The 25,282-nt window shown below is 57.6% G+C and overlaps 2 protein-coding genes across 3 annotated transcripts; one reads left to right on the forward strand and one right to left on the reverse strand.

Moving 5' to 3' along the window:
* Positions 1 to 153: 153 nt before the first annotated feature.
* On the reverse strand, positions 154 to 4,047 carry FOXH1 (forkhead box H1). Its single transcript, XM_074352880.1, has 4 exons — positions 3,910 to 4,047; positions 1,817 to 2,494; positions 1,384 to 1,488; positions 154 to 1,279 (listed from the first exon to the last, which is right to left on the reverse strand). The coding sequence occupies exons 2-4, from the start codon at positions 1,988 to 1,990 to the stop codon at positions 476 to 478; spliced, it is 1,083 nt and encodes a 360-aa protein (XP_074208981.1). The 5' UTR covers positions 1,991 to 2,494; positions 3,910 to 4,047; the 3' UTR covers positions 154 to 475.
* Positions 4,048 to 4,108: 61 nt separating this feature from the next.
* Positions 4,109 to 25,232, forward strand: PPP1R16A (protein phosphatase 1 regulatory subunit 16A). 2 transcript variants are annotated; one of them, XM_074352851.1, is made up of 10 exons: positions 4,109 to 4,394; positions 21,819 to 21,889; positions 21,967 to 22,112; positions 23,145 to 23,248; positions 23,323 to 23,447; positions 23,538 to 23,663; positions 23,744 to 23,819; positions 23,898 to 24,027; positions 24,233 to 24,398; positions 24,664 to 25,232. In XM_074352851.1, exons 1-10 carry the CDS (start codon positions 4,124 to 4,126, stop codon positions 25,036 to 25,038), a joined length of 1,590 nt encoding a protein of 529 aa, XP_074208952.1. In that variant the 5' UTR covers positions 4,109 to 4,123; the 3' UTR covers positions 25,039 to 25,232. The 2 variants fall into 2 exon arrangements, with proteins under 2 accessions (XP_074208952.1, XP_074208953.1); XM_074352852.1 differs by lacking the exon at positions 4,109 to 4,394 and adding an exon at positions 20,569 to 20,818.
* Positions 25,233 to 25,282: the final 50 nt, after the last annotated feature.

Genomic DNA, 25,282 nt, shown 5'->3' on the forward strand with positions numbered 1-25,282 from the left:
ACCATCAAAACTAGGTAGGGCCTCTGTTCCCTCTCCCCCAGAAGGTGCTACCTCCTTTCCAGGCATTTGAGGAAGGGCAGGATTTCAGGCCGGAGCTGCCATTAGGCTTTCCCTCCCCCAGCCCGGAGCCAGGGAGGGGAGGTGACTGATGGTGATGGATGGTTGGATAGATGGGCAGAGGGCCAGAGATGGTGGGACCAGGAAGGGCTACTCCAAACAGAGCCCTGCTCCCAGCCTTGCCTTGGGGTAGGTGAGGCATGGCTGACTACCAGGGCCAGGGTGACACCCAGCTGGGCCACAGCTCTTCTGGGGCAGTCCAGTAAACACGTGGACTCTCAGCTCGACTGATGCCTCGTGTCTCAATGCTGCTGTAGCTACGCACACCTCTTGGTCCTCTTGTCCTTGGTTTCCCCTCAACAAGCCAGATGGTGGCGGGAGAGGGTGGGAGAGGAAAGCTGCCCCTGCCCTGGGAGGCTCACAGGCTGCACCAGGAGAGGAGCCAGCCTGGGCTGGGGGCAGCCAGGTCTCGGGGGTGGCTACCCCACACATCGTAGATGCTCTTATTGGGTGGCACCCCCTGGAAGAGGGCATCTAGATCCCAGAGCACCCCTGGGGGGCTGTGGGTTTCAGGGGGCACCCCCCAGTAGGCGGGGTTGGTTGAGGGTGGGCACCGGGGGCAGGAGGTGGGTGGTAGTGGTGCCAAGGGCATTACCACATTGGGAGTGTAGATGGGCAAGTAGGAGGTGGGCAGCTGTCCCCAAAGCGAGGCCCTGTGACCTCCACCAGACAGCCCTCCTGGGTCTGAGGTACCCTGCAGTAAGTGAAGGGGCCATGTTCTGGAATCAGGGGAGAGGGGCGAGGGCCTGCTGGTTCCACCCTGGGAAGTCTCCCCCTCCACTCTCATGGGCCCTGGGAGGGGGCAGAGGGGCCACAGAGGCCTCTCAGAGGGCAGGAGTGCAGTGGGTACCTCTTCCTCCCGATTGTGCACTGAGCCTGACCGACTTGGGCTGCTCCGTGGTGCCCCCTCCCGAGAATCCCCTAACAGAGACTTTATGCTGAAGCCCTCGCTGGGCGGTGGCTGGGGACTGGGTGGCTGGTAGGGCCGGCCGTGCAACACGTAGGGGCCCAGGTCCTTGGCGAAGGCGCCCCTCGCACCTTTGCTCTGCCAGCGCCGGCACAGGGCCGTGTTCTGCAGCCGCAGCGCCTCGGCCGGGATCAGGCTCACATCAACTGCCCAGAAGTTGCCCTTGGCCTGGGGCTTCGCAGGATCCTTGGGCACCTGGTGGGGGAGGGGGAACAGTTTGGGTGGGGCAGCCCGACCCTGGATACTCAGGATTTCCGCCCGCGTCCCGCCCCCAGGCTCCGACCCTCGCCCTGCCCCACCTTGTGGAAGCACCGGTTAGAGGAGAGGTTGTGGCGGATGGAGTCTTTCCAGCCCTCGTAGTCGTCCCTGAAGAAGGGGAACACAGCCTGGACCTGACGGATGATCTGAAACCAGTGGGCGGCCAGCCGGCCTGTGCCATGAGCCGGGCGTGCAGTGGGGCACCTCTACCCCTCCTCTCATCCCCGCGTAGGTCCCTTCACAGAACACCTCTGAGCCCAGGGGAAAAGGGGACACCACGCCGGGTAGGGTCCTGCCTTAGCATTTGAGCCCTCTCCCTGGGTGACCAGGCAGGGACTGGCCCCACTGGCATAGCTGAGTAGGGCCAGTACGGGGTGGAGGCCAGAGCCTGAGCCTCTTGAGTAGCTCCAGGTGAGGGACAGGTCTGGGGACCGATCGGTAACGGACTGTAAGGGAGAGCGGGGATCCTCTCACCTGGGCCAGCTTCAGCCTGCGGGAGGGTGCAGCCTGGATCACCAGGGCGATCATGGCCAAGTAGGTATACGGGGGCTTGTCATGCCGCAGGTATCTCTTCTTCCTCCTCTTGGGGGGCTGGGAGGGCGACTCCCTCTCGGGGAGCCCCAGGCGTGGGTTGCTGCAGGGCCCCATGCAGGGGAAGCAGGCAACGTGGGCAGGGGCCTGGCCAGGTGGTGGGCGCAGGGCAATGGGGCAGTGTGGCGAGGCAGAGCTGGGGCCTGAGGCCAGGCGGGGGCAGGCGGGCCAAGCCCTTTATCATTCGGATGGAAGGGGGAGGGGAGGGGAGGCAAAGGGAGGTAGAAATAGGCGGTGGGGGAGGGGAGCATGCAGAGGGCAGCCACAATTAGCAGGTTTCGGTTAATCTGGAAGGGAGGAGCAGGGGAGATTCCAGTGGGGGCTGCAGGCGGCCACCCAGGCCTCATTCCTCACTCCTGGGCTGCCTTTGGCATCCCCCCAGAGGTGGAAGGAAAAGCCCTTCCAAGGGGTTTATGACCCACAGTTCCTTTATCCCAGCTGGATCTCAGGCTCGCATTTAACAAATGGAGTGATTTGCCCAATAAGGGGTGGGCCCTGCCCAGAGTTCAAGGCCGAGCAGCTAGCCCTAGCCTGACTTTGGTGGTAGTCTAGGAGGACTTCCTAGAAGAAAGTTCAGAAACAAAAGAGGGACATGGTTGACTCAAGGGATTTTCCGCACAGGTTGCTGCAGAGCCCCAGCAGGCTTCCCCTGGCCCTTGAGGCCACTTTCCTTCCCACCTTGGTGCGGGTCCACAGTGAGTCCTGGGAGCTGACCAGCCCTCATTATTCACTGTGTACCTCACTGGCCCTGGGAACCTGGATCTGCCTGGCCCCAAATGACATCCTGGAAGCATGTTTGTCTCCCTCTTCCTCTTCTGGTCCCTTGGGAGAATGCCACTTGGTTCTCTTGGGCACTCAGGCAGTGCCTTTGGGAGGGTGTGCATGGAGGGAGAGGCCTTCTAGCTGTAGGGGTTCACTGGGGGCCAGGCCTTGAGAATACAGCCCCATGGGTTATGGTTCCTTCCCAGGGGTGCCCGGGAGGACCACCTGGCTTCACACTAGGCAAGAGTGAGTGCAGGTGTGTTACATATGGGTTCACAGAAAAAGCTTTCCAGGCAGCCTCAGGGCCCTGCAGGTTAGGCTCGGAGGGAAATGCTCCCCAGGCTGGTGGGGAGCTGCCCTGAGCAGAGGAGGGGCACTCCAGGAGAGGGAGTGGAGACTGGGGAGGCCTGCAGGGCCAGCACCCCCTGCTCAGGCCTGGCCCCAAGGTGTGGTCCTGGAAAAATGCATCTGGCTGCTGCCCTGAGACATGGTCCTCCTGTGTCTCAGACCCTTCTGTCCCCTCACCTCCTCCCTGGACATCTGGTCTGTGGCTCTGATCCTCAAGTCAGTCAGGGCCTGTGCTCTGTACCCTGCCTCAAAACCCAGATTCCCTGCTGGTGAGGACTGGGCACCAGCAGTGGTGGTGGTGTTGGTGTTAGGACCCCAGGACCTGAGGGAGGTCACAGGAGCACAGGGACACACTTTATATCACTTTACTCCAAGAATTCAGCTTTTCATATGCAGCAGCACCCCCCCCATTATACCCTTGAAGTATTGAAAATCTGCAGCATGCAGAGGGTGCCCAGCTCTCACTGAGGTGCTGAGGGAAGGAATGAGGGATGGGAGCTCTGGAGGAAGCCTGAGGCTGGGATGGATGATGCATGGGGGCACCACACTGTCCCCTCCACTATCTCAGGCCCTCCCTTCAGACGGCACCGGGCCTCCTCTGGACTCCTACAACACCCCGCCAACTCCTGTCTGTTTCCAGGGCTCTAGCTGAGGGGTCCTGGTGTCTTACCAGGCTACATATAGCTTCCTAGCCCCACGCGGTCAGCAAAGAGGTCTTTCTCTCCAACAACTCTTAAGTCACACCCTTTCCTCCACTGGTGCTCCCTCGCTTCCAGGATAAAGCCCGCTTTTGGTTTGGCGTTCAAGGCTCCTCATGTCCTGACTACTTAACCCCGCTGCCAGCCCCCACCCTCCTAAACTCCCACCTCGGCTCTTCCCATATCTGCAGTGCACTGGGTCCTTCCACTTTGACGCAGGCTGTTCTTTCCACCCGTGATGCCCCTGCTTTGGGGTCAGTCGAGGGTCGAGTGAACTGTGTGTGACCTTTCCTTAAAATCAGCATAAATAGATGACCACCTTTCTAAGAACCTTTTAACTACTTGCCCTCCCGGCCTCAGCCGGGTCTCATCCGCACCAAGGATGCCCCAGCCGCGGAAGTTCACACCGCACCGTCTGCGACGGCTCCCAGTCGCCCTGGGCAGGCCCCGCCCCCGGGCCGCTTGGCCCCGCCCCCGGCTCCCGCCGGGCGCCGCGGCTTCCGGCTCGGGGCCTGCAGGCCGGAAGTGTCTCGTTGCCATGGCGAGGGCCGGGAGCGGGGCCCGCCCCCGCCGCGCCGGGAGGCTAGCTGAGCCGATTGACTCGCCGACGGGATCCGATCGACTGGGTGGTGGCTGCGTGCGCGAGGCGGAAGGTGAGGCGCGGACTTCCGGGCCCTACAGGCGGGAGAGGAGGCCGGGCGCCGGTGGCGGTGGGGTGCGGAGAGTTGAGGCCGGGCCCCGGTTCAGGGAGAACTGGGCTGGGTGTGGGGAGAGGAGGCCGGGCCCTGGGCGTGGGGGCGCGGCGGGCCGGGGGACCGGACACGGGTCGGGGGATGGAGGCCGGAGAGAGGAGGCCGGCCTTGGGGAGAGAGGGGAAGCCGGGGCTCCAGGGGAGAGGGGAGACAGGGAGGGGCCAGAGTCAGGGCACAAGTCTCCAGGCCCGACTGGGGCTCAGGTGGTTGAGGCCCAGGACAGCCCATGTCAGGGTCAGGAAGGCTTCTGAAGAGGCCGGCTGTGAAGGCCACCAGCAGGGCTTTCCGCGTTCTAGCTATAACTGGAGTTGTTTTCATTCTTGCAACCTGTTGGTCAGGTAGGCAGCATAAAATTATCTCCATTTTCAGCTGAGGAAATTGAGGCCTGCAGAGAAGTGACTTGCTCAGGCTTTGTGTGGACTTTGGAGTTAGGCCAGAGGAGAAATTGGAGCCTTTCTGGGGCAAGTTCCTGAAACTTCCAAGGGTTCAAGTCACCTCACTTGTGATGGGGATTCTGGGCTCCAGCTCACAGACTGATCTCAGGGCAAGAAAAGTGACTGATGTGTTGAAAGTGCCAGGCCCTGTGCTGGTATCGAGGTGCTCCAGGCCTGGGAGGGGGTATCCATGCCTGGTGGGGGCCCCTCCCTGTCCTGGAGCAGAGTCTGAGGCCACTATGGGGTTAGTCTCCATGGGTGCAGAGAGGGGACGTGTATGTGGAATCATTTCAGGTTTAGGGAAGCTGAAGAAAAGCTAGCCCTCCCCAAAGCCCTGGGCCTTCCTTTTCTTCCTGGATCCTTACCTCGGGGGTGGAGGTGGAGGGGAGCACAACACTGCTCCTCTCAGTCCTTGTCCTTGCTTCCTCAGGTGCTCCCCTGGCAGGATTGGGTTTCCCTGGAAGGGGTGTAAAGGGGCCTCTGTGCTCCTGGCTGGGTCCCCTACTTCTCTTCAGAGGTACTGAGGGTAGCCCCACCCTGGAGCTGAATTGCCTGAGGGGCTGGTGGCTGGCTCTGGGAGTCCCTGGTTGGGGGATGTGTGGTGCTCTGAGCCAGCTACCTGACCCCACCCTCCACCCGAGCTCTTGCTCAGAATGGGATGAGGAAGCTTTAGCAGGACTGTCCTCACCTCCTTGTAGGCTCTCCACTGGTTCATCCTAGACTCTGCTCTCCTCAGAAGGTTGCCTGAGCTGGCAGGCTGCTAGGAAGGAGGCCCTTGTATCTGTGGGCTCAACGCTGGGGTCTTGTCTCCACTGCATGCAGTTTTGGAACCTCAGTCTCAGGTGAGGCTCTGGTGACCCAGCTCAAAGCCTCTACCACAGTCTACCTGTTGGCCAAAGCCAGACATCTCGCTGGCAGTGTCTTCCCACCTTCAGGCTCCTTCCAAACTTCCGCCTAAATACCCCTGATCCCGGCCCTTGCTTTCCATCCCCCTGCCCAGTAGCCTGCTGCTGGGGCTCCTTATTTCCTTCTGAGTTCAGAGCATTTGCTCCTACTGATCTTCTTGGCTCTGTCTCAGCCCCTTGACTTTATCCTTCTCACCTACCAGAGTTGATGGGTCTGAAATGCAGATTTGATTCTTGAAGTCTCCTTGAAATCTTCCTCACAGACTTCAGGATAACACTCCTGTCTTTGCAGACTAGCCCCCAATCTCTGCCCCCTGACCCTAGCCCTGATCACCTTTCCACATGTGTGTCATGCCACCACCATACTGAACCCCTGAGTGGTGGTGGAAGGGAGGGTGGGAACCTCCCCCCACCATTTCCAAGCTCTGGGGCCTCGGGCAAATCCTTGCCAGCACAGCACATTGAGGAAACAGGACATAGAGGTACAGGAAAGTCTAGTTCCACAGATTCCCTGGGGAGAGGGTCCCATGGGGAGGGGTGTGGGCTCCTTTGCCAGGAACGCTGCGAGGCCTGACGGTCCTTGGCGGATTCTGGGCTGCCTCCTTCCTTGGTGGTGACAGAGATCAGGCAGACTGGTGCTACAGAGGAGTGCATGGGAGGTGGGGCTGCAGAGACAGGGCCTGCAGACGGGTCTTCAAAGAGCTTCCAATAAGGAGGAGAGGGTGTGTGTGGGAGATGGGGGGATTGGAGTTGGCTTAAGTGGCAGGGTCAGTAGAGAGTCAGGAGGTTGTGGATGGGGCAGGGGAGGTCCAGGAAAGTGGAAAGGGACGGGGCTGCAGGGTGGAGGTGGAGATCAGGTGGTGGCACCACCGTGTGGCTGGGACGGAATCTCAGCCCTGTGTTCCCATGCCAGGGCTCCCTGAGACCTTGAGCAGTCCTTGACTTTGGCTATTGTTGATTTTGTGTGGCAAGCTTTATAAGTTTCAACCCCACCCACCTGATAGAACCTCCTTCCATTTTGGAAGGAGGAGCAGGGTGTGGATGTGGGTGGCCCTTGGGAGCCTCCAGGACTCAAATGAAGGGTGGGGCTCCTGCAGAGCCTTGCCCACTGTCTGGGCAGGTTTGAATATCCCTCCCTGTGCGGGCAAGGCTTGGGGCAGAGCGTTGCCGTGGCTGGCAGACTACCAGTGTTTCCTCTGGGCTGAGCTCAGGGTGGCTGGGCAGTAGACGTGTCACAGCCGCACACGCCACAGAGGGATAGCCCTTTCCGTCCTGCCCACTCAGTCACAAGCTCACAGTCTCCTGTGTTTCGGTCTGTGCTGCTCCCCTGGGTGCCTCCGCAAGTCAGGCACCTGGTTCAGGGAAGAAAACAGTCAATAGGGTCAAAAATGAAAGTAGGGTGAAGAGACAGGAGAGTGACAAGGTAGCCGCAGAAGACTTCTCAGGAGGTAATGTTTAAGTTGAGATCTCAGTGACAAGAAGGGAAGAGCTAGCCTGAGATCTGGTGGAAGAACTTTCCAGACCAAAGAAGCAGCTCATGCACAATGGGAGTGATGATGAAGGTGGCAGATCAGGATGGCAGAGTGTGTCTGAGATGGGCTGGGAGTAAGTATTTTGGGCTTTGTGGCCACATAGTCTCTGTTCTGCCAACTTGTGGAAAAGCAGCTGCAGACAGGGCGTCAGTGAATGTGTTGTTTCAACAAAACTATGGATAGACCCAGAAATTTGAATTTCATACAATTTTCATGTGTCACAAAATATTGTTTTTATTTTTTCCAATCATTAAAAAGGTAAAAGCCATTTTTAGCTCGTGACCCACAGAAGCAGACAGTGGGCATACCCTGCCAACCCCTGTGCCAAACACCAAAGATGCGTGTGTGTTAACTCACTGGATCCTTACAAGAACCTTATAAAGAGGGCACCGCTGTTCCATTTACAGATGTGGAAACTGATTGAAAAGAGGTCGAGGAACTTGACTGATCCCAGCCACTGCAGTGTGGAGCCCAGGTGCCAAGGGCAGGGGCAGGGAGCAGGCTGGTGCTGAGTGGGAAGTGTGGAGATGGGTGGGAGGGGGCGGCCAGGCAGGGTTTAGAGGCCCGGGTGAAACTGCTGTTGTATATTTTTATTTTTTTACATCAAACTTTATTGAGGCATAATTTACATGCAATAAAATGTACCTGTATGAAATAATTCAGTGGGTTTTGCTAGATGTATATGTACACCCTGTAAACGCTACCATGATCTACACGTGGAACATTTGTGTCGCCCCAAATGTTCTCTCATCCCTCTTTGTGGTCTGCCCTCCCTCCTCCTGGCCCCAGGCAATCACTGAGTGGCTTTCTGTTTCTACAGATTCATCGTCCCTTTTTTCAGAATTTCACATAAATGGAATCATGAAATGAACACTTTTGTGTCTGGCTCTTTGGCCAGACACACCATTTTGGACATTCAGATTGCTGCTTGTCTGTGTAGTTTACTCTGTTTCTTGCTGAATGGTCTGGTATTCTGCTGTGTAGACACACCACTGTTTCATCTGTGCACCTACCTGCGGATGGACACTTCCATTCTTTCCCTCTTGGGGCTGTTGTGAATGAAACTGCTGTGAACATTCTTGTCTACAAGGTTTTGTGTGGACATGTGCTTTATTTCCCTTGGGTTGAGATGGTAGAAATGCTGGGTGTGTGTGAAGTTGTGTGTGTGTAACTTGGTAAGAAAGGGCCAGACTCTTCTCCAAGGTGGTTGTACCGCTGCTCGTTCCCAGGCGCCCCGCATTCTCCTGGTGCCCTTTTACAGTTTAGCCATTCTTGGGGTGCACGCTCGCACTCCTTGTGCCCTGATTGGCCTTTCCTCACTGACGCCTGGTGTTGAACATCTTTCCGTGTGCTTATTGTAGTGGCCATTTGTTTATCTTTTGTGAAGTGTCCAAATCTTTTCCCCTTGAAAAATGGATTGTTCGTCTTCTCAGGCTTTCAGAATTCTTAATATACTCAGGATGCAAGTCCTAGGCTAGATAAACATGTTGCAAATACGTTATCACAGTCTGTGGCTTGACTTTTTTCTTACCAGTGTCTTGAGCAGCAGACACTTTCACTTTTAATGAAGTCCAGTTTGCCAGTTTTTTTTTCTTCATGGTTTGTGCGCTTTCATGGTGTGAGTAGAGGTCAAGGGTCATTGTTCATTGTTTTCCATGGATACCCAGTCATTCCAACGCCCGTTTTTGAAGACGAGCCTCCTCCCATTGTATTACCTAACACCCTTGTTGAAAATCATGACAGTATGTGTGGGGTGTTTCTGGATTCTCTAGTCTGTTTGTTGATCTTGCTAGGATCCCACAGGTTTGACTATTGTAGCTTTATAAGGAGGCTTGATATTGAGTAGTGTTAATTCTCCAACTTGATGTTTCTTTTTCAGATCATTTTTGGCTCTTCAAGATACTATGCAGTTCTATCAAAATTTTAGAATTAGCTTGTCAGTTTGTCCAAAAAGGCTTACTGGCATTTTGATTGCAATTGTATTAAAGCTACAGATATATCTGGAGGAGAATTGACATTTGGACAGTATATAGAGCATGGTACCTATTTCTTCGTTTATTTAGGTCTCTGTATTAATTACGTATTGGTATATAACCGATTACCCTAAAATATACTGTATTAAAACAATATATGTTTACTATCTCATAGCTGCTGTAGGTCAGGAATTTAAAATGGCTTAGCTGGGGTGTTCTGGTTCAGGGTCTCCTGTGGTTGCAGTTGGGACGATCAGCCAGGCTGGTCATTTGAGGGCTGGGCTGGGCTGTGGGTGGGCTTGCTGGGGCACCCTCCCACGGCTGTCCTCGGGAGGACGCGGTCCCCACCCGTGGCCCTCTACTAGACTCCTTATGTCAGCACCAGAGCCAGTGTCCTCAGGGCCAAGGTCCCAGAGCACAAACGAGAGAGGCTGCCGTGCCTTTTGGGCCCTGGTCCCTGAAGCTGTGCATCTTCATTGTGTCAGAAGTGAGGAACTAAGTCCAACCCACATTCAAGCGGAAGAGGTCAGACTCTGTCATTTGAAGGGGGTGTCACAGTATTCCATGTTTTGTGATACTAATTTTGTAAATGACATATTTAACATTTTACATTTTCCAGTCATTTGTTGCCAGTGCAGACATAAATTCGACTTTGACATGTCCTTGTAGCCAGAACCTTGCTAAATATACCTTTTTATTCTAGTCACCCTAATACAGATTTTAAAAGACTTTCTACGTATCTTCTACGTATTTTGCTATATGCCTTCTGCAGCTAAAGAGGTTTACATCTTCCTTTCTAATCTGTGTGCTTTTTGTTTCTTGCCTTCGTGCACTGGCTAGGACTTGAGTACAGTGTCCAGCAGGAGTGGTGAGAGTAGCTATCCTTGTCTTGCTGCCAGTCCTAGGGAGAAAGTGTTCAATTGTTCACTGTTAGGCAGGGTTTAACTAGGTTTCTGGAGATGCCCTTTATCAGGTTGAGGAATTTTCCTTCTATTCCTAGTTTTCTAATTTTTTAAAAACCATGAGTGGATTTTTGAATTTTCCCAAATGCTTTTCCTGTTTCTATTGATTTGGTTGTATTTTTTAAAATAGTAAACTATGTTGATTTTTAAAATCTTAAGCCAATCTTTCACTCCTGGAATAAACCCCACCTGGTCAGATGTAGTAGCCTTCTTATATATTGCTGAATTCAATTGGGTAACATTTTAGAAAGGATTTTTGCAGCTGTTCATGAAGAGATCAGTCTGTAGTATTCTTGTCATGTCTTTGGTTTTGGAGTCAGGGTAATACTGGTCTCACAAAAGGAGCTGTGATGTGTTTCTTTCTCTTCTGTTGTCAGAAAGCATTTTGTAGATTCTGTATTACTTCGTCTTCAAAGAGCCTGATAAAATTTGCCAGTAGAGCCATCTGGGCTTGGAGTTTCTTTGTGGGAAAAATTTTAAGGGCAGATTTAATTCGTCCAATAGATACACCACTGTTCAGATTTTCTATTTCTTCTTGAGCCCATTTTGATAATTTGCTTCATTTGGGTAATTTGCCCATTCATCATAAGTCAAGCATGGCAACTTTTTTCTATAGAGGGCCAAATAGGACATACTTTAGGCTTTTCACGTGGTCTCTGTTGTAGCCACTTAACTCTTACTGTAGCAAAACAGTCATAGATGCTGCATGAACAAGTGAGCGTGTCTGTCTCCTAATTAAACTTTACTTGCAAAAACAGACGGTGGGCTGATCTGGTCCATGGGCTATATTTTGTCCACCCCGACCTAAGTTGTTAAGTTTATTATCATAAATTGTTCAGAACATTCCCATTTTTATCCTTTTCATTGTCTGTTGGATCTGTAATGAAGTCCCCATTTTTCTTTCATGAAATTGGTAGTTTTTGGCTTCTCTTGGTCTGTTTAGTGAGAGTTTTTATTGATTTTATCGATATTTTCAAAGGAACAGCTTTCAGTTGCAGTGTTTTTCTCGGTTGTCTATTTCATTAGTTCTTGTCTTTATTAGTCTTTCCTTCTACTTCCTTTGGGTTGAGTTTTCTCCTCTTTTTCTAGCTTCTTACTAAGTTGGAAGCTTTGGTCCGTTGATTTGACCTTTCTTGTTACAGTAAGCATTCAAAGGTAGAGTTTCCCTCAAAGCCCTGCTGTGACTGTATCTCACGTATTTGTTATGTTTTCATGATCATTCAGATTAAAATAGGTTCTGACTTCCATTTTGATTCCTTCCTTAGCCTGTGGATTACTTAGAAGTATGCTTCAGAGTTTCCCAATATTTGGGAGTTTTTCCAGATGTCTTCTAGTTTAATTCCACTATGGTCAGTGAGCATTCTCTGTGCTTCCATTCCTTGTAAAATTATTGTATCTTGTGTTACGTTTCAGCATGTGGTCTGTCTTGTTGAATTAATTTTTTTTTAGCGTTAAATACATTTAGAGTGTTGCACAACTATCATCACTTTCTATTTCCAGAAATTTTTAATCACCTGAAGCAGAAACTGTCCATTCAACACTTCTTCCTTATCCCCTCCCCCAGCCCCTGGCAACCAGCATTCTGTTTTCTCTGAATTTACCTATTCCAGGTGCCTCATGTAAGGGGAAATCATACGTTTGTAGCACTTATCAGGATTTCATTCCTTGTTGTGGCTGAATATTCCACTGTATGTATCTGCCACTGTTTATTTATTCATCTGTCGATGGACATTTGAGTTGTTTTTGCTTTTCAGCTATTGTGACTAATGCTGCTGTGACAATGGTGATAAATATCTGAGCCCCAGTGTTCAATTCTGTGGCGCAGGCCTTGATTCTTACGCCTGCGTGTTGACAGAGTCACATTCTGTTCTGTGCCTCTGTCACTGTCCTGCAGTGTGGCAGCTGGGAAAGATGTCAGCCTTTCTGTCTGCAGAGCCGGGCTGTGTGCACAGACTGTGTCTCACCAGTGGCCCCAGTGGCCTTGTACCCTTAGAGGAATAGTGCTCTGAGCTGGCTTCTGGATCACGGGGACTTCGCTGCGTTGTGTGTCACATGTGAAGTCCCCTTCTTCATATGTTGGAGTGTCTCTGGCCTCGGGTCGTTCCTTGGACGCCTCCTGTGCAGGCCTCCTCTGCCCTGGGGCTCCCGCCCTGCTTCCATCAGCCTGCAGGAGTGTGTAAACTGTTCATAAACTCTCTTCTGGGTGCCCCTAGGTTTGTGGGGGTCTCAGTGTGGGGACACATGTACTCAGTTGGCCGTCTAGACCCACACAGCTCTTCTTCTAAGGCTGTGTAGCCTAAGTGCCTCTTCCTTCCAGAGCTCTGGGGCCCTGTGCTCCTGGCAGCATCCTGGCCCTCAGAGCCCTTAGCACTGCCCGCCCCCAGGCCCCACGTCCTTGTGGGGAAGTTTTGAGGCAGAGCCGACCCAGGGTTACCACGCTGGCCCCTCCAAAGCCCAGTTTTGTGGTTTTGTTTGGACACTGCTGTACTTGACGGACCTTAATTTCCAGATCTACGCAGTGGGGTTGTGGCCCATCGGAGCACCAGGCTAAAGTGCTGGCTGCAGCCTGTGGCCCTGCCTCCGGGAAGGAAGCCCCGGCCCTTCCCCCTCCTGGCTAAGGGCCGGCTTTTGTCTTCAGTTCCCCAGGAGTCTCTTTTCAAATGCAGATACCTTCAGCTGCCGACTTCTTTCATTTGGCCAGTGAGGTTTCTGACACGTTGCTGTGAGTTAGTTAGTAGATTTATTTCAGAGCTGGGTGGCAAGGGGAAGGAAATGGAGGAGGGAGATTTGGAACCTCCCTGATTTGGGGGGAGGCCCCTCCCCCGCGTGGAGTGGTCCACACGGGCCCCCTCCCAGGAGCCTTGGCCGGGCAAGTGCACCTGAGCCGGATGAAGCTCACTCCTGTGTCCCAGCCACAGAGTAGCTCCAGGTTCGCGCGGTTCTGCTGCTGAGCATTCTGCTGAGGAAGCGTGGTGCGAATTGAGACCCACGAGAAAGGACATAGACCTCACGTTAGGGTCAGAAAGGAAGCTGAGACCAGAAGCCCAGAGGGAGTAGGCCAGCCAGCACCCCTGCCCCCAAAGAGGGCTGGGGCGCCAGAGGGGAGACGTGCTACAAAGCCTGCATATTTGTAGGAACTAATTTACTGCCAGGGTGGCACTGCAGAGCAGTGGGGAGAAGCCGCTTTTACGTAACGGCGCTGGGGCAGCTGGGTATAGACGTGGCCGAGGAAGGAACCTGGGGCCTGTACTAGACGTATACTGACTGGCAACACACTGCCCCCTAGATACAGTGGCTTGAAACCGATTTGTAATCTTGCAGTCTCTGCGAGTCGGGCTCTGGGTGCAGCCTGGCTGATGCCCTGTCTGGGACTCATGCACCTGCTGCAGGTTCCCCTGGCAGGAGGGTCTGCTTTCGAGGGGGCTCCCTCACCAGCCCCGGGGCCCGGCTCGAGTCCTCATGACACGGGCTGGCTTCCCCAGTGTGAAGGACCGAAAAGAAAGCTAGGAGGAAGTTGCAGTGCCCCTCACCCCCTCACCTTGGGCGGCACATGCTGTGTGCTCTGTCGTACTCTGTTCATCGTAAGCCAGTCACTCAGTGCAGTCCACATTCAAGGGGAGGGGAGTCAGGCCCCACCTTCTGAAGGGAGATGTATCAAGTACTTCACGGGCATATTTTAAAACCAGCACAGATCCTTACTTTGTCTACAAACATCAGCCCCTAGTGGACTGCAGACCTGAGTGGGGCACAAACTCTCCTGCTTTTAGAAGAGAATATAGGAGACTTGTCTTTGGAAAGATATCTCACCCAGTTAATGCCCAGAGAACTGCACATTGAATGTGGGAAGATACCACTGCCCGTGCACCAGACTGACGGAGAGAATATGTCATCTGTAAAGCAGCTGGGATGTTTCTCCCTCGCTGATGGGAGTATAAATTGGTGCAGCGCTTGGAAGCAGCTGTGCCATCCATCGAGTCACGTTGTGTAGCCTGCTGTGCAGCAGGGTCTGCGTACAGGGCATTCACAGCAGCCTCTTTCACAGGCCCACGCCCACTGCCCCCGTCCCTCAGGTGGCAGGCTATGTAAGTGAGGGTACAGGCATGTAGTGGACTGCTGCTCAGCAAAAGGCAGAAAACTTAGAGCCCCACACCTGGGAATGGTGACAGTGAGGCAGCACGGAGCATGGCCGCGGCCCCACCTGGAAGTTCACCTGTCAGCACTGCACTCCGCGGTTCAGAGGTGTGTGGGGCGGGGCAGTTTATTGACGTAGCGGGTCTAAGGCCTTCTGCACCGTGGTGGACACCTCATGGGCATTCTTGGGGGCTGGCATCCTGTCTCTGTGGTCCAGCCCCATGTGCTGTCCGCACTCGTGTCCTGCTTCTCTGGCATGTGTGAACTTTCAGGGAGCCTCTGCCTGGGTGTTTTTAATGGGATTCTGCTCTTTTCAATGCCATCACAGTTGACATGAGGACCTGTTTGTCGTGTTTGTTGTAAATGTTTTTACTCGGTTGACCATCTGTCTTCTGATTTTGTAGGTTTTGTTTTGGTTTTTACAGTGCAGGTGTTTGAAGAATCTAATGAGTCGGATGGTTTTGGTTTCTGGGTTGCGTGTCAAGCTCAGAAGGCCCCCTCTGCTGCAGCTGCGCAGGTGCTCCTGCCCGCCTCCTTCTCGTACTCCTTGGGTCTTGTTTTCCTTGCAGCTGTGTCTGTGGTACTTCTGGAATTGATTTTGGTGTGAGGAGAGGCAGGGTCCTGCTCTGTGGTTTCAGGTGGCCACCTGCCGTCCTTTCAAGCAGGCTTTCCCCGGGGGCCCTGCGTGGCCGTTCTGGCTCTCCTGTCTGTACCTCTGCTGACTGCTCGCTTCTGGGCTTCCTGGCCCCTGCTTACCTCAGACACGGCTCGGTCCCACTTCTGAGGGCCCTCCTTCCTCTGTGTGCCCCTTGCTGCCCCTTTCCTTGCATCCAACAGCCTATCCAGCCCTCATCCTCTTACTCTTGGCCTCTCCTGTCCATCCCCTGCTGGGTAGGCATGTGGGCCCCAGTGACTTTCCGTGAGGCCCCCTAGTTCCCGGATCTGGGCACACCCTTAGTCGTTTGAGAGCCCCTGTGGCTCCCACGGCCTTTCGGGCAGAGGCCAGTTCTTCCACTGTCCCCTCGACGTCTCTGCCTTGCAAGGCCCTACCTGATACCCAACAGGTGTGCTCACACCTGCCCTCCCTGAACAGCACTTAGAGTTGTTTCAAAGAGGTTTACCTTCACAGGGCTTGGAAACCATGCAACCCCCAGGGCTCGTGCCGCCCACCTGCCCTCCGAGCCCCCCACCTGCCCTCCGCGCCCCCTACCTGCCCTCTGCGCTCCCAGTGGCACTTCTCATCACTTGTCCCATCTCTCCTGTGTTTCTTACATAGATGTGTATGTGCATTCTTTTTTGTTCCTTCTTTACACAAAAGGTAGCTTATCATGTACAGATTTTGTATGTTTTTCTCTTCACTGAATAGTTACTTAGCGACCTAGCCACGGTGGTGCCTGGAAAGCTTCCTCATAAACCCTCGGAGGCTTATTTATGACCATTTGACAGACACGTGGGTCACGTCCGGTGTTTTTGTCGTAAGGGCTGCTGCAGCAAGGGGCCCGATGGTGGCGCTGCGCGATTAGCTTCTAGAACGATCCAGAACATGCTTGCAGGGGGCAGGCGAGTGCACCTGGGGGGAGCTGCTCTGTACTCCCATCATGCCACAGTGATGGCCTGCTCCTCCTGCCAGTGCAGGTAGCCCCCGCCCGCTGGCTCAGCCCCTGGGCCTCACTGTCCCTGCTGCTCACACTTCAACCCTCCTGATCTGCTGCCAGCTCCCCAGACTGCTCTCTCAGTGGCCGGCTGTCCTCCTCGTCCCCTCTTGGCCCCCACCCTGTGCCAGGCAAGTGCCTGTTGTAAACCACGTCCTGTCCTCCAGGGCAGGGGCCCAGCCACCTTCGGGCCTGGCGCTGCCCCCGTCACATTTGAGGGCTCCTTCCCCGACTGGACAGGGTGACAGCGCGGGCCCAGGGCACCTCAGGCCTGAGCTCGTCCACTCGGCCGCATTGACTGACCTAGGGCCCTCCTCTAGATTCTGGCCTATGGCTGAGAGACATGCAGGAATGTGTCCTCAGTGAGCTTGTCCTTTGGTGGGAGAGGCCAGCTGGGCAGACAGTGCCCTCAACATCCAGCCCCCATCTGCTGGGGGGCTGCTGTGGGGCCCTGGTGCCTGGGGTCGGGGCCGGACAGGTGGCGGGACCAGGAGTCTCCCCAGGTGAGCCAGGTGGGCTGGTGCTGGGCTTGGCCCTTGGATGAGGCCAGGCATGTCCCTGGAGGCCTGGCCACAGGTGCTGTCCCCGGGGACCTGTGATGCTCCTGGGACCCAGGCAGGGACACCTTTGGGTCATGGCTTTGGCCAACGTGTCTCAGGCCATGGCCTGTGACATCTGGACGAGCTCGCTGCTGACGGGCACCATATGTGGGTCTGTTACAACACACTTTCCCCAGAGTCACCAGCAGTGGTGGTTTGGCTATTCCCATGATGCCACAGATGGAACCAGTTCTTTTGATTGAAAGTTACAGGAACCCACTCTGACAAGCCTTGAGCAAAACAGGGATGTAAAGTCCCCAAACCTGACAGGTAGCGGGCATGGGGCTGGGCGTTCTCTAACACCCCTGCCTCGCCTCTCCTGTCCTCTGTGCACAAGGCACAGCCTCCTTGTCTCTGGGTGAGCAAGGCGACAGGCTCTGGGCTCCTGCTGCACTGTCTCTGGTTCTTACATAGATGTCGTGAAGAGGGCACGAGGCTGTATGGTGGAGTCGTTAACAGGGGACCCTGGGTTTAGTCGTGACCTCGGTCTCCCTGTGTTGAAAATGGGGATCGTGACTGGGACCTGTGGAGGAGGGGCTGCCGAGATACCCTGGCCAGTCCCGGTCTGTCCACCTAGGGGTCCCATCAGCCAGGTGTCGGGTGGTATTCCCAGCACAGTCTTTGGGGCTGGCTTGGTGGTGTGGGCTGAGAGGATGTGGGGTGGTGGCCGCGGTCCTTCAAGAAGCCTCCTCCCACCTCAGGCTTGCACTACCACGTGGAGTGGAGCTGAGAACTGGAAAAATCGCCCGGATTATCTCAGTCTGACATTCCAGGGAGGCTTGGGGCAGCCCCTGCAGACGGAGGCGGCAGCCGCTTGGCTCAGCCCCCTGGGCCTGGGGGTGATGCGGTGGTCATTTGCTGGGACTCCGCTGAGCTGCCCTGGCCTTTGTGTCTCAGCTGAGGGGTGAGTCGCCCAGCTCTGGGGGGCGTTGCCTGACCGCATGGCTGGGAGGAAGCAGCTGAGTGGGGCTCGGGGAGGGGCAGCGGGCAGAGTCTGGGGGTCTGGGGCTTGAGAGCTGATGGCTTGGCCTGGGGGGTGCCAGGTGCCACTTGTGGAGACTGTCCCGGGATGGGATGCCCACTGAGTGGGGTCCTGGGACTCCCTGGGGTCACCTGTCTCTCGGAGGAGGCAGTCCAGTGGCCCAAGGACCTGCCCAAGGTCACACAGAGACCGCCCTCAGGCAACTTCCAGCAAGGAATGCCGCTGAGGGGGCCCAGAGAGAACCCAGGGCTTCAGGAAGGTGGAACCCAGGGTAGGGGGCTGAGGCCCCGTCTGAGCTGCTGTAGCCCAGCAGGGTCTGCTGTCTGTGCTGCCAGGGCATTGGAGGCCGCAGGGAGCAGCTCTGTAGCTGGAGCCTGTGCCCGTGGACTCAGGCCGGCGCGGGGTGGATTGAGGCTGTCCAGAGGGTGCCCCAGGGTGACTTTTCATGGATGTTCTTCAAAATGAGAAAACCACAACACAACATCTATTCAATTTGAAAAGCTGGTTATTCTAGGTTGTTTTCTATAGGACTTGGGCGTCAGGATCTCTTTTCTTCCATAAAATGTCGAGAGGGAGGATGTTTCCTAAAGCTTCTTAAACACAACAAAATCAGACTGTGGCTCTGATGTTGGCGTCTGTCTCGGAGAAGTAAAACTGGTCCCTGAGACCCTGTGAGCCCACTCTGCTTGGCAGCCTTAGCCTGGCAGCGGGGGGCTTCCTCCCTCTTGGACAGGGTAGGAGGGTGTTCTCTCTGGGTCCCCTTCCCCTCCCATGGCTGGAGACAGGGAGGGGTGTCGCTGAGCAGAACGCAGTGTGCCTTGCTCCTTCCTTGTGGTCTTTTGGGGTGGACCATTCAGGCAGCTCCAGAGCCTTACTCCAGAGAGATGAAGGCCCCCACGTGCAGGCTGGAGGGGATGCCAGCTCCCTCAGGGGGAATGCGAGGGAGCCGTAAGTGGCCAGCAGGGAAGAGCGTGAAGGCTCTGTGTGCCCTGGGTGTGGTCTGGGACCTACCCCCATCCTCATAGATGGGGAGTTGGCAGGGTGCCTGCACTGGCCTCCTGCCTGTCTCAATGGGGAAGTTGTGTCTCCGAGGCAAGGGCAGGACTTGGGGAATCCGGGCTGGAGGTCTGGACAGCTCATGACTGCTCTGGCCCCAGCTATCTGCACAGGTGGCCAGCTGGGGGCAGGCTGCCCAGAGCAGAATGCTGCCTGGAAAGCTCTTTCCTGGGCTTTGCTGGTCCTCTGTCCTGTCCCCAGGGAGCCTCTGAGGTCAGGCTCCCAGAGGGGATAGCTGGAGCACAGGCAAAGTCCAGGGCAGGTCGGACCTGTAAAGCAAGTCCCCAGGTATGCTAGGGTCTTGGAGCAGCAGGGACCTGACCTGATTTGATCTGGCCCAGGACAGTCCCCTTCCAGGGATAACTGAGATCCTGAGTACAAGTCTGGCCAGAGGAAGGCTGCATCACTATCTAGATGGCCACAGGGTCTGGCCACATGAGAGTGTGGACTCCTGGTGGGCAAGCTGAGCTGTGGGTGGGTTCTTTCTAGGTGGAGCAGGGCCATGATCTCCTGAGGAGTGTCCCACAACCGTGCCGAGTGACCACACACCAGGGATGCTGGGCAGGCTGGGCCATGCCAGCCCCTCTGCCTGCTTGTTCGAGAGATTCCAAGTCAGGCAGCCCCCTTATGCCTGTGTTCAAAGGACCAGGGCTTTTATTGCAGCCCAGGATGGCTGAGGCATTGACTGGCCTGAGCTGGAAAGCCTGGCAAGGACTTCCTTCTGGACTCTGGGTGGCGAGGAGCTGGGGTGCTGGTTGGGACTGGCTGTGCCCTGCACCCTCAGCTGCCGAGAAGCAAGGAGGCCTGAGGTCCAAGAGGCCGGGGAGGAAGGGCAGTTCTGGGAGAGCCCAAGGAGAAGGTGACTGGGCATCCCAGCCCAGCCTGGGGACAAGGAGGGGAAGTCCTCCCTGCTCCCTTTTCAGCTGCACAGCCAGCAGATCCCTTTCTGGAACCGCTGAGTGTGTGAGCCAGAACAGGGGCAGGGCAAGCCCCTCCCTTCTGCCGGAGACTGGTCCAGCAGTGCTGGCTGCAGGCGGGATGCCTCACACAGGGCAGGGCCTGCTGGGAGCCTCGCCCGACCCCCCTGGGAGCCAGCCTTGATGTGCTGCCTTGTTTCCCCTCAGGGCCGTGGGAGCACCTGCTGTCAGCAGCTTGGTCGCCTGGCTTCTCCGAAGGGGAGGCCCTCCTGGAGACACAGTTGCCAGGCCCTCCATACTGGCAGTGCCCTGGCCGCTTAGGGAAGCCTCACCCCAGGGTACTGGGGACCGGGACCCCAGGACTCTGGACACACACGGCCCAGGCCTCTCCGGCCGCTGAGCCTGCCCTTCTGCCACACCTCCTCGTTAGCCCTGACCCCCAGCAGATGGGGGGGGGGGGCAGCCATGGCTGCTCCCAGGCCCCACCCAGCCTCCTAAGGCCTGGAAGGTGAGGGGCTCTTAGGACTCCCAGGAGCCTCTGCCCATTGCCCTGCCCTCCCTTCCCCCGTGGCGAGGTGCCAGGGGCTGCAGCTCTGTTATCTGGGCAATTAGCTTCAGACCCTGGACTGACCCTGGCCAGGTCCTGGGTTGTTTCCCACAGGCTGTGCACCCTGACCCCTAGAGGGAGGGAGGCTCTGCCCAGTGAGCAGCCAAGGTGCCTGGGGCCTGTGCCCCTCACGACTGCCTGGGCCAGGTCACGGTGTGACACCTTCTGACCCAGCCTTGCCAGGGGCAGAAGGCATTGAACCTTGGGGAGGGGATGCCCCGGAGGGTGCCAGTCCAGCCAGCCGCCCCACCCCTCAGGCCCAGCCTGGTCCCTGTGCTCCCCTGTCTGGTGCCCCCAGCAGACCCCCAGGCAGGCAGCTCCGGTCATGGCAGAGCACCTGGAGCTCCTGGCAGAGATGCCCACGGTGGGCAGGATGAGCACACAGGAGCGGCTGAAGCATGCCCAGAAGCGGCGTGCCCATCAGGTGAAGATGTGGGCCCAGGCTGAGAAGGAGGCCCAGGGCAGGAAGGGCTGGAGGGAGCAGAAGGAGGTGACTGGCAGGCTGCAGAAGCGGGTCCTCTTCCCTCCGAGTGTGGCCTTGCTAGAGGCGGCTGCCCGAAATGACCTAGAGGAAGGTGAGTGTGGCTGAGCCCTGGGTTGGGGTACGGGCGGTAGCCCTGTCTCTGTTACCCTGGAGCAGGCCCCAAGTGGTGGGCAGTCCAGGCTCAGCTCAGGTAGGCTGGGGGTGGCCCACAGTCTTTACTGCCTGTTGCCAGGGTGCTGGGCGTTGCTCAGGAGAGTCCTGGCCACTACCTGCTTAGGTCCTGAGCCTCAGCCTCTGTCAAGTAGGACAGTAATGAACACCTCGGCAGGTTAGAGCTCAGGGAACAGGGCTCCCCCACTGGCTGGCCTGGCTCAGCCTCTGACTTCCCATTAGAACCTCCCCAGAGAACAGGCCTGAGCTTGTGGCTGGCTTCCTGTTCCTTCCCTGTGCCCACAGGCTCACAGCACCGCCGCTTCTCCAGGCAGGCTCTTGAGGGCTCTTCCTGCCTCCCTCGAGGACAGGGGCCTCTGCTGTAGAAGCCAGGGTGCAGAGGGCAAGAGGAGGCGGGGAAGGGAGGAGGGCTGGGTGGGTGTGCCTCAGGCCAGCGCCCAGGGAGCAGGGGTAGGGGCACCGGGGAGGGTGTGTTTGTGTCCCCCTGCGGAGCACGGCTGGGGAGCCAGGCCTGGGCACCCTGGGCCCACTCTCTGGGCTGCAGGGGTGGGGGGTCCCCAAGAAGGGGCATGAGTGTGAGTGGAGTGGCCTGCTAGTCGTGAGGGTGCTAGCGCCCCAGGCAGAGTGGGATGGTTTGGACTGCTCTCACACTGGAGGGGCCTGTTCTGGGAGTCTGAGGGCTGGAATGCCATGATCGCAGAGGGGCCCTGCTGGAGGTCGGGAAGGAGGCTGCCGTCTGTGCCTTGCTGGGCCCTAGCTCCTGAACCCTTGGCCTGGGCTTGGTGTCCATCCTGCCACCTCCCTTACCCTCCTCTGTTCTCATGGCTGTAGCCTGGCGGGCAGCCCAGGTGCCCTTGGGTTGGGGGCCTGAGTAGGCCCGCTATTCCTGTATCCTGACTGCACCACCTTCCCTCCTGCAGTCCGCCATTTCCTCGAGAGTGGGGTTAGCCCTGACCTGGCCAATGAGGATGGCCTGACTGCCCTGCATCAGGTCAGCCACGCCAGAGGTGGGAGGAGGGGAGGGTGCCCAGGCCTGGGGCTCTGGCACTCAGGCTGTGTGCTTTGCAGAGCTGCATCGATGACTTCCGGGAGATGGTGCAGCAGCTCCTGGAGGCCGGGGCCAAGGTCAATGCCCGAGACAGTGAGTGTTGGACACCCCTGCATGCCGCAGCCACCTGCGGCCACCTGCACCTGGTGGAGCTGCTCATTGCTCGGTAGGGCCCACTGGGAGCAGGTGTGGCCAGAGTGGGCCTCTCTGTCAGGGAGGGGCTGCAGGGGCCTGGGGCAGGCAGGGCCTTCCTTGCAGATGGTGGGTCAGCCCAGGGATCGCCTCTGTGGGAAAGTGTGCCTGGCCTTCGGCCCCTTGTGTCCCCACTTATCCCTGGTGTGGAGAGCAGGATGGGGCAGAGGTGTCGATGCTGCCCCACCATGCCCCCTCTTCCGAAGGAGCACAAACTCAGGGCAGGGCAGTGGGTCCTCTGCCTGCCAGGCTATTTGCACCAGGGTCTGCACAGAGAAATGCTGTTCAGGTCAGAGTCACAAGGCGGGGGGACCTGGACACAGGCCAGGCCATTAACAAGGAGGGCAGAACAGGACTCAGCTCTGAATACCTGCCTCGGTGAACGGAGAGGGTGCTCAGCTTCTCCAGGATCCGGGTCCCCCCCATGGCCCCTCAGCTCTGACCCTCTAGTCAGGCAGGTAGTCAGGGGCTCAGGCTATCCTTGGAGCCGCCCAGGCATCGCGGGGCATGTGGGTGGAGGGCAGCCCCGGCCCCACTGCACTCCTGCTCATAGTGGGCACCCACCCTTGTGTTTTGGGTGCTCCCTTGGCTCCTCCCTCCCTTCCTGCCCCTTGCAGCTCTGCGGGCCCCCCCACCCCTGGCACCAGCTCTCCTCACACCGCCTTTTGCTGCCTGGGCCCCCAAGAGTCCTGGCACCCCCTCGTGGCAGGTGGGCCCACCATGTGTTCACGGGGCAGATGGCTGCCAGGAACCCAGAGCGCAGACATGGGTGGGGACTGCAGGACAGCCCACCTGGCCCAAGGACAGTCCAGGGCCAAGGGGTAGCCTCATACTCACTGCAGCAGCTGAGATCTGGGTCTCCTTCAGGTCAGCTCCATACAGTCCTGCAGGGCAGCCAGCCGTCAGCTGAGGGCCTCTGTTGAGGTGGGACCTCTGAGAGGGGACTGGGGGTCTCACTGCAGGGAGAAGTGTCCTATGACCAGCACCTCGTTCTTCCTCCCTGCAGGGGTGCTGACCTCCTGGCAGTCAACACCGATGGAAACATGCCCTATGACCTGTGTGAAGATGAGCAGACGCTGGACTGCCTCGAGACGGCCATGGCCAACCGCGGTGAGTGCGGCCCCGCCCACCCGTGCACCATGGGTGGTGCTGGAGGTGCTAGCTCTGAGCCCACTGCCCTGCAGGCATCACCCAGGATGGCATCGAGCAGGCCCGCACCTTGCCAGAGCTGCACATGCTGGATGATATCCAGAGCCTACTTCAGGCGGGAGCTGACCTCGATGCCCCCCAGGACCATGGGGCTACCTTGGTGAGGATGTGGCCCTGAGGCACTGGGCAGGGGAGGTGGCTGCTGGGCTGGCATGGGGCCTGGACTCAGGGGTTGGCGGTGTTCCTGCAGCTCCACATTGCTGCAGCCAATGGGTTCAGCAAGGTGGCTGCCCTGCTGCTGGAACACCGGGCTAGTCTGAGCGCCAAGGACCACGATGGCTGGGAGCCACTGCATGCCGCGGCCTACTGGGGCCAGGTGAGTGCCGGGCAGGGGCGCTGGGCCAAGGTGGGCTCCTTGGCTCCAGAGCCTTTAGCTGCTGGGCTAACCCTCCACAGGTGCACCTGGTGGAGCTGCTGGTGGCTCACGGGGCTGACCTGAATGGAAAGTCCCTGACGGACGAGACACCTCTCGGTGAGCTGGGACCTGGGTGCTCCTAGTGTGGGGGACAGGCAGGAGGGCACCTGTGACCCTGCGCCCACTTCTCCCCAGACGTGTGCGGGGACGAGGAGGTACGGGCCAAGCTGCTAGAGCTGAAGCACAAGCATGACGCGCTCCTGCGTGCCCAGGGCCACCAGTGCTCTCTGCTGCGCCGCCGCGCCTCCAGTGCGGGCAGCCGGGGGTGAGTGCCAGCCCTGCCACCCGCGAGGCCCACCCCCGCCAGCACAGGCTCTGTCCCCAGCCCCTTGGGCACCCACACCCCGTGGGCTCTGGCCTGGGCTTTGTCCCCACTGTCAGCCGGCAGGCCAAGGTGCCAGCTGGGGCCCGGGACAGAGTCCGTGGGTGGGCAGCGGCCTCCCCCCACCTTCCCCCTGCCCTCCCCCCAGGAAGGTGGTGAGGCGGGTGAGCCTGACCCAACGTACCAGCCTGTACCGCAAGGAGCATGCCCAGGAAGCCATCGTGTGGCAACAGCCAGCACCCACCAGCCCAGAGCCGCCCGATGAGGATGAGGACCGCCAGACAGACGCAGAGCTACGGCTGCCGCCCCGTGAGGTGAGCCCTGCCTGGGCCTGCCCCAGAGGTCAGAGCAGGCCCTGCCTTGCTGCGTGGCACAGGGCATGGCCTGACCTTGGTACTTCAGTTCTCCGGCCTCAGGAGCTGTGAGACCAGTAACCCTGGCCCATGTGCCAGGCTAGTGCCCCAGAGGGGTCACCACTGCCCTGGCCCTTGTTTCTGTCCCCATACTGCCCCATAGCCTGGAGCCCTGGGCCGCAGAGGACCCTCCTGACAGCCTCTGGGTCCTGTGCTCCCCACACAGGAGGAGGACCCTGAGGTGACCCAGCCACACAATGGCCGCGTCGGGGGCCCCCCAGGGCGGCACCTGTACTCTAAGCGGCTGGACCAAAGTGTTTCCTACCGTCAAAGCTCCCCGGAGGGCACCACCCCCGACGCCCTGGTCCGGGCCAAGGCCCACCACACCCTGGCAGAGCTCAAGCGCCAGCGGGCCGTCGCCAAGCTGCAGCGTCCCCCACTCGAGGGGCCTGAGGCCGATGAGTCAGGCCTGCCTGTGGACTCTGAGACCCGCCAGCCAGAGGAGGGCCCTGGGGCCGGTGGAGACCCGCCCTTGCTGAAGCTCACAGCCCCCTCGGAGGAGGTCCCTGTGGAGAAGAGGCCGTGCTGCCTGCTCATGTGAAGGGCTGGGTCTCAGGGAGATGAAGGTCCTGCTGCCTCAGGGCCCCTGCTCTTCAGACCCTGATATGTGCCCCCAGCCAGAACGCTAGCCTCCTCCCTTAGATGGACCAGGGGCAGAAGCTACACCTGGAAGGCACCTGGCTGCAGAGACCTAGTTTCATCCTGTGACTGGATAAAGGGCCGTTCGCTCTGCTACCTGCCTTGTCGTGTGTCTCAGCTGGGCCTCCATTTCCATGATGGGGAGC

This window comes from Camelus bactrianus, chromosome 25 (genome assembly GCF_048773025.1).
Source record: "Camelus bactrianus isolate YW-2024 breed Bactrian camel chromosome 25, ASM4877302v1, whole genome shotgun sequence".
Taxonomy (NCBI): Eukaryota; Metazoa; Chordata; class Mammalia; order Artiodactyla; family Camelidae; genus Camelus; species Camelus bactrianus.

Coding starts and splice junctions, on each gene's coding strand:
- FOXH1 (XM_074352880.1), bottom strand. CDS start 1,990: ATGGGGCCCTGCAGCAACCCACGCCTGGGGCTCCCCGAGAGGGAGTCG. Junction 1,489..1,816: donor GCAGGCTGAAGCTGGCCCAG/GTGAGAGGATCC, acceptor CACTGGTTTCAG/ATCATCCGTCAGGTCCAGGC. Junction 1,280..1,383: donor CTAACCGGTGCTTCCACAAG/GTGGGGCAGGGC, acceptor CTCCCCCACCAG/GTGCCCAAGGATCCTGCGAA.
- PPP1R16A (XM_074352851.1), top strand. CDS start 4,124: ATGCCCCAGCCGCGGAAGTTCACACCGCACCGTCTGCGACGGCTCCCA. Junction 23,448..23,537: donor AGGACCATGGGGCTACCTTG/GTGAGGATGTGG, acceptor GTGTTCCTGCAG/CTCCACATTGCTGCAGCCAA. Junction 24,028..24,232: donor TCCAGTGCGGGCAGCCGGGG/GTGAGTGCCAGC, acceptor CCCTCCCCCCAG/GAAGGTGGTGAGGCGGGTGA.